At 45.5% G+C, this 7,304-nt stretch overlaps 2 protein-coding genes across 2 annotated transcripts in view; both read right to left on the bottom strand.

Moving 5' to 3' along the window:
- Window positions 1-6,714, bottom strand: part of LOC119414333 (myc proto-oncogene protein) — a 7,976-nt gene extending 1,262 nt beyond the window's left edge. Inside the window, exons 1-2 of the mRNA XM_037681427.1 lie at window positions 6,651-6,714; window positions 6,273-6,545 (exon numbers count right to left, since the gene is read on the bottom strand). Coding sequence (XP_037537355.1) covers window positions 6,273-6,545; window positions 6,651-6,714 — 337 coding nt within the window. The remainder of the gene's footprint in view (window positions 1-6,272; window positions 6,546-6,650) is intronic.
- Window positions 1,089-4,674, bottom strand: LOC119414844 (oocyte zinc finger protein XlCOF8.4-like). The gene is made up of 3 exons (XM_037681966.1): window positions 4,623-4,674; window positions 1,897-2,218; window positions 1,089-1,644 (listed from the first exon to the last, which is right to left on the bottom strand). The coding sequence occupies exons 1-3, from the start codon at window positions 4,672-4,674 to the stop codon at window positions 1,089-1,091; spliced, it is 930 nt and encodes a 309-aa protein (XP_037537894.1).
- Window positions 6,715-7,304: the final 590 nt, after the last annotated feature.

The following is a 7,304-nucleotide window of genomic DNA, read 5'->3' as shown; positions in this document are numbered from 1 at the left end:
TCATTTAAAATGGAGTGTGGCAAAATGGAAGACTGTTCTGTGGTCAGATGAGTCACGATTTGAAGTTCTTTATGGAACACTGGGACGCCATGTCATCCGGACCAGAGAGGACAAGGATAGCCCAAGTTGTTATCAACGCTCCGTTCAGAAGCCTGCATCACTGATGGTATGGGGTTGCATGAGTGCTTGTGGCATGGGCAGCTTGCATGTCTGGAAAGGCACCATTAATGCAGAGAACTATGTTCAGGTTCTAGAACAACATGTGCTCCCATCTAGACGTCCTCTCTTTCAGGGAAGACCCTGCATTTTTCAACACAATGATGCCAGACCACATTCTGCAGCAATCACAACATCATGGCTACGTAGGAGAAGGATCCGGGTACTGAAATGGCCAGACTGCAGTCCAGATGCAGTCCACAACTTTTCAGTCAGTTCTGTAAATCTGCATGTAATAATTAAAACTACAATCATTTACAGGTTCCTTCCTGTAAATTTCAGTTTCTACACTTAATAACTTTTATTCCTCTTCCCCTCACAATCCTCTGGGAATAACATCCATCTCCTGTTGTTTTCATTTCCTCTGTTCCTTCCCCATCACCGATTATTTTACTTTCCAGAAAACTGGAGTCACTTGGCTTCTTTCTGCCTGACACCATCTTCTCCTTCAAGGTGTTCTCTAGAACTCCATCAGCTGGACTTTTCTAATCTGAAGGTAAAATCTCAGTGTATATGGCAGCTACATTTTTCAAATGCTGACATAGCACCAAGCTAGAGGCATGCAATGCACACGCGCTAGCTAAGATGCTAGTTATGTAGCATTCGCTTCTCTCGCATTTAACCCCCCGAAAAAACTCTTCAGGTCTAGATAATTCACATAAATGATCCGTTTTGTTTTGAAATCGGCGAATTTCACCGAAAAGAGACAAGTTTGCAGGTATGAACTTAGGAGGACGAAATGTCCAGAGGACAGTTTGTAAGCTTAATGTGTTGCACAAGCTCAGTGAGAGTAGCTAAAGAAACTGGTTCAAACTGAACACAGCTGAAGCTACAGCAGCAAGAGAAAGTCAGGAGTTTTACCCACAGATGTTCTACTGCAGGTTCTCAACTGTGTGGGTCCTCACATGAACAGTCAATCTATGATGATGTGAAAAGCATTTACCACATGTTCCACACAAATATGGCTTCAGTCCTGTGTGGGTTCTTGTATGAAGATTTAAACCGTGACGACGTAAAAAACATTTACCACATATTCCACATAAATATGGCTTCAGGCCTTTGTGGGTCTTCATGTGACCGATCAAATAATGATTACGATTAAAACTTTTTCCACATGTTCCACAAGAATAGGGCTTCTCTCCTGTGTGGGCTCTCATGTAAAGTGTCAAACTATGTTGATGTGAAAAACATTTACCACAAGCTCCACAAGCGTAGGGCTTCTCCCCTGTGTGGGTTCTCATGTGAACAGTCAAGCTATGACGATGTGAAAAACATTTACCACAAGTTCCACATAAATGTGGCTGCAGGCGTGTGTGGGTTCTCATGTGGCTGATCACATGACCATTTTGACTAAAACATTTACCACATGTGCCACAAGTATATGGTTTCTCCCCTGTGTGCGCTCTCATGTGAACATTCAAACTACGACTATGTGAAAAACATTTACCACATGTTCCGCAAACATATGGTTTCAGGCCTGTGTGGACTCTCATGTGCTGCTTCAAACGGACTTCTAGTCTGAAACTGTTGCCACAGAATTTACAAACATGTTTTTCTCTGGAGTGGGTTATTTGATGATTTTTCAGCTCTGATTTATTCTTAAAGGTTTTCCCACAAACGTCACATTTAGAACACTCTGTAGAAGACTTACGTCTGGACTGTCTGCTGGAACCAGAAGACCTGCACACTTGGTTGCTTTCTTTTTGATCCAGACTCTCAGCTACAGGAGAGACGACAGTGAGGAGCTGGTGACTGCTTGGTTCTGGTTCTCTGAGGTCACTTTCCTCACAAGTCTCCATGAAGGTACCAGTCTGCTGCTTCAGAACCAGCTGCTCTCCCTCCTGACTGATGCAGAGTTCCTCCTGTTCTTCTTTAATCTGTGGAGGTTCTGGTTCCTCCTGTTCTTCTTTAATCTGTGGAGGTTCTGGTTCCTCCTGTTCTTCTTTAATCTGTGGAGGTTCTGGTTCCTCCTCTTCTTTATAGACTTGTTGCTTATGGAGGTCTGGGAGGACAAAAAAAACCCAGAAAAATGTTACAACTGTCTTTATAAAAACATTTCATCAACAAAACAATTAAAATCAAATTCCTCAGAATGTGAAACTCTGGCAGTAGGATCCATATTTATTTATAAAAAATTGCAAAAGACTAAACAAAAAGAAACATTGTTATTGGTTGTATAAGTGCATGTCAATATCTGTGTGTTTGAATAATTATTTATTACATAATTTTATCATTTTTATATTTATTACATAAATATTTGGTAAGAAAATATTTTGATTGGTAAAGTAAAGCAGGAGAGGAGATTTGAAATAAATTATGTCCCAAAGGATCTCCTGATGCATGCTCAATAATCTTCTCAGAGTGGATCAACCAGTTTGCTGCTGACAACCAGAACCAGCTGATCACATGCTCAAGAAGGACCATCAGCCTAACAATGGATCATTAGCACCTGATGGCTGTTTACTGTTCACAGAGGGCTGAGTGATACTAGCAATCACAGCATTGTAAGAGGGGGACAGTTGAACCCGGAGGCTCCACCCCTGTTTAATGATGGACGGTTTCTTTTCACAAAGATGGCCTCCTTTACTCCTCTCTCAAACCATCGTTCCTCTCTGTCCAGGATGTGAACATCTTCATCCCTGAAAGAGTGACCTCTGGACTGGAGATGAGTGTAGAACTCAGAGTCCTGGCCTGATGATGTTGATCTTCTGTGCTGGTCCATCCTTTTGGCCAGTGGCTGTTTAGTTTCCCCGATGTAAGACTGATCACCCTCCTGACACTGAACAACATACACAACATTACTCTGTTTGTGCCGGGGGACTGGATCTTTGGGATGAACCAGTCTTTAATGTATTTTGGGGTTTAAAAGCCACTGGGACGTTATGTTTAGAAAATAAACGTCTCAGTTTCTCTGATACCCCCTCAACATATGGAATGACCACTGGTCTGGGTCTGGGTTCCTCCTTTTCACCTGATGGCTGACTGGAGTCCTGTTTGGGTTTCTTCTCTGCTTTCAGGAAGGCCCAGTTAGGATATCCACATTGTTCTAGAGCCTGTCTTGTGTGGGATTTCTCCTTCTGCCTGGCTCCTGAGCTAGTGGGGATGCTGTCTGCTCTGTGGTACAGAGTCCTGATGACTCCCAACTTGTGCTCCAAAGGGTGATGGGAGTCAAACTGCAAAGAGAGCCTTGACGTCCTTTTCAGGGACACCACCAAGTCATTGGTTCAGGTTTGTTGACGACACCTGGGTTAAAATCAAATCTCAGGAAGTCCAACATTTTACTGACCACATCAACTCTGTGGATAAATACATCAAGTTCACACGAGAAAATGTAAAAAATGGCAGGTTGGCTTTCTTGGACTGTGAGGTCTCAGTCTCTGATAGAGGACATTTGCAAACTGAGGTGTACCGCAAACCCACCCACACAGACCAGTATTTGCAGTCAAAAATAAAAATGCGTGATGACTTTGGACTATTGGGGGGAGATATGAGTTGCCGGATCCGAGCAAACAGTTGCCAGAACCGGAACACAGTGGGTCAAAATGAGACAGTTCCCGGATCTTGTTCCGGCAGGATCCGGCTCAAATTAACCTCTGCTTCGGAGGCAATGAGGGGTTCAGTGTCTTGCCTAGGCCAGGAACACTTCAACATGTGACTGCTGGTGGAATCAAACCCCCAACTCTCCAATTGGAGGAGACTGCTCTAGCCTCTCAGCCACAGCTGCCTCTAGCTGAAGAGGATTATTATTTAATATATGTAAATAGTTTATTTTTTAGACAATTATTTTGTACAGTTACAGCTGTTTGTTAATAAATGTGCCTGTGTGACAACTGGGACAAAGCTTTGACTTAGAAATATATTTTTGTTATTTTACGGAAAGAAAAAATATTGATATATATCGTATATCGTGACTTATCGAGATATTAATTTTGATCCATTTCGCCCAGCTCTAGATGGACAGTTTCTCTTCACAAAGATGGCCTCCTTCACACCTCTCTCAAACCATCGTTCCTCTCTATCAAGGATGTGAAGATCTTCATCCCTGAAAGAGTGGCCGCTGGCCTGGAGAGGAGTGTAGACCACGTAGTCATGGCCTGATGATTTACACTTTGACTCTGCGGTCGAGTGAAGAGAGGGGCGGAGCTGTCCACTGACCACTACTTGGTGGTGAGTTGGTTCTGATGGTGGGAGAGGATGCCGATCAGACCTGGCAGGCCCAAACTTATTGTGAGGGTCTGCTGGGAATGTCTGGCAGTCTCCTGTGAAACGGAGCTTTAACTTCCATCTCTGGGAGAACTTCAAACACATTCCGGGGGAAGTAGGGGACATTGAGTCTGAGTGGGCCATGTTTTGCCCCTCCATCGTCGAGGTGGCTTATCAGAGTCGTGGCCGCAAGGTTGTCGTGCCTGTTGGACACCAGCGGTGAGGGACACTGTCAGGCTGAAGAAGGAGTCCCATCGGGTCTTTTTGGCCTGTGGGACCCCAGAAGCAGCTGATGGGTACCAGCAGCGGCATGAAGTTTGGGTGGTTGCTGCGCCAAAAACAAGGGCATGGGAAGAGTTCGGAGAGGCCATGGAGAATGACTTCCGTACGGCTTCAAGGCAATTCTGGTCCACCATCCGGCGTCTTGGGGGGCGGGGGGGGGGGGTGTTACACCACCAACACGGTTTATAGAGGGGATGGTGTGCTGCGTACCTCAACTCAGGACGTCGTGGGTCAGTGCAGTATTTAGAGTACTTCGAAGATCTCCTCAATCCCACCAGCACGTCTTCCATTGAAGAAGCGGAACCTGGGGACTTTGGGTCAGGCTCTCCAATCTTTGGTACTGATGCCACCGAGGTGGTTAAAAAAAACTCCTCGGTGGCAGGGCCCCAGTGGAGGATGAGATTAGCCTGGAGATTCTTAAGGATCTAGATGTTGTGGGATTGTGTGGGCTTACACAACTCTGCACAGACAACAAGGGCAGTTCCCCTGGATTGGCAGACTGGAGTGGTGATCTCCCTATTGAAAAAAGGGGACCGTAGAGTGTGTTCCAACTACAGGGGATCACTCTCTTCAGCCTCCAGAGAAGAGAGTCCGTCGGATAGTCGAACCTCAGATTCAGGAAGAGCAGTGTGGTTTTCATCCTGGTTGTGGAACATTGGACCAGCTCTACACCCTCAGCAAGATCCTGGAGGGTGCATGGGAGTTTGCCCAACCAGTCTACGTGTGCTTTGTGGACTTGGAAAAGACGTTTGACCATGTCCCTTGGGGAACCCTGCGGGGGTACCGGGAGTATGGGGTACCAGGCCCTTTGAGACGGGCTGTTAGGTCCCTGTATGACCGGTGTCAGAGCTTGGTCCGCATTGTCGGGGAGGAGGTCCTGCCCCAAGTGGAGGACTTTAAGTATATTGGGGTCTTGTTCACGAATGAGGGAGAAATGGAGCGAGATCGATAGGCGGAACGGACCAAAAGAACGAGATCACGGATACAAGCGTCCAAAATGAGTTTTCTCTGCAGGGTGTCTGGGTTCTCCCTTAGAGACAGGGTGAGAACCTCGATCATCCAGGAGGGACTCAGAGTAGAGCCACTGCTTCTCCACATCGAGAGGAGCCAGTTGAGGTGGCTCGAGCTTCTGGTTAGGATGCCTTCTGGACGCCTCCCTGGTGAGGTGTTCCGGACATGTCCCACCGGGAGGAGACCAAGAGAAAGACCCAGGACACGCTGGAGGGACTATGTTTCTCGGCTGACCTGGGAACGCCTCTGGATTCCCCCAGAGGAGCTGGCCCAAGTGGCTGGGGAGAAGGAAGTCTGGTCCTCCCTACTTAGGCTGCTACCCCCACGACCCGACCCCAGATAAGCAGAAGAAAATGGATGGATGTAAGTTTAAATGTCTGCCATCAGATATATGGAAGACTTGGAGAACACAGTTAGTTTAAAGCATGTGGCTAACAAACTTCCTCATATACTTAAGGACACTGAGAACGTTTGCTTGTGACTCACAAGAGAAAAAAAAATAGTATAGTTCAAGGATTTTGTTGAGTTTGTAAAGAAACTGTTTGTGTTAGAGCTAGTACCGATTCTGTGCAACTTTATTTCAGGCATCCTGATGGTCTTCACGAGTCGGAGCTGAAGATCCATGTCCTCCTCACTCAACGCTGCCGTAATATAAAGGGTACCAGTCTGCTGCTTCAGAACCAGCTGCTCTCCCTCCTGACTGCTGCAGAGTTCCCCCTGGTCCTCTTTAATCTGTGGAGGTTCTGGTTCTTCCTGTTCCTCTTTAATCTGTGGAGGTTCTGGGTCCTCGTGGTTCCAGAGCTGCTCAGCACGAACATAATGTTGTTCAAGTTCTAGAAGAGGGGAAAAAAAAAAGAGATGTCACCGGACTTTCCAGAACCAGAACCATGCTCATGCAAGCAGAGTTAAATAAGTCCAAATGGTCTTAATAAACGGACCAAGCAGCTTGTAGAGACTGAAAGTAAAACCACCCACATCTAATCTAATGGAGGATCTCCACATCTGTCAGTGACTTCATCAGTAGCTGCTCTTTGTTCTGACGTTTGAGAGACCATCGTTATTCTGTTCTTCCAAGTTTTCATTTCCTACAGTTTGTACTAGAGCCCGGCCAAAATATCAGTGGGGCCGATATTTTAGACCAATATGGGCATTTGGGGATCTATCAGTATCGGTGACAATTGTCCCATTATGTGCAGATATAAAAACTTCTAATGTTCACCCCTAAAACGCTGGAACCAGCCGTAATTGTACAATGTATCCAGCAGAGGATGCATGAAGACAACTTTCAAGTCATGGCCGTTCACTTTGAGTTTCACTTTCAGAACAGACGAAGCAGCGAGCAACACTGTGTAGAGTATTTTACTGAACAGAACATGGTGAGTTTATTTTAACTGATCTGTAAAATACATCAACAAAAACATTCTCTTCACTCCTCCAGCCTGCTTGACATTAGCCTCTCACGTTAGTGTGGGTATGCTGTCCTCAAAACACACGACATGTATATATCTATCTATCTATCTATCTATCTATCTATCTATCTATCTATCTATCTATCTATCTATCTATCTATCTATCTATCTATCTATCTATAT

The sequence above is a fragment of the Nematolebias whitei genome, chromosome 9, assembly GCF_014905685.2.
Source record: "Nematolebias whitei isolate Nwh7 chromosome 9, NemWhi1, whole genome shotgun sequence".
NCBI classification, from domain to species: domain Eukaryota; kingdom Metazoa; phylum Chordata; class Actinopteri; order Cyprinodontiformes; family Rivulidae; genus Nematolebias; species Nematolebias whitei.
Note: the sequence above shows the minus strand (reverse complement) of the source record. Positions and strands in the feature narration are given on the sequence as shown.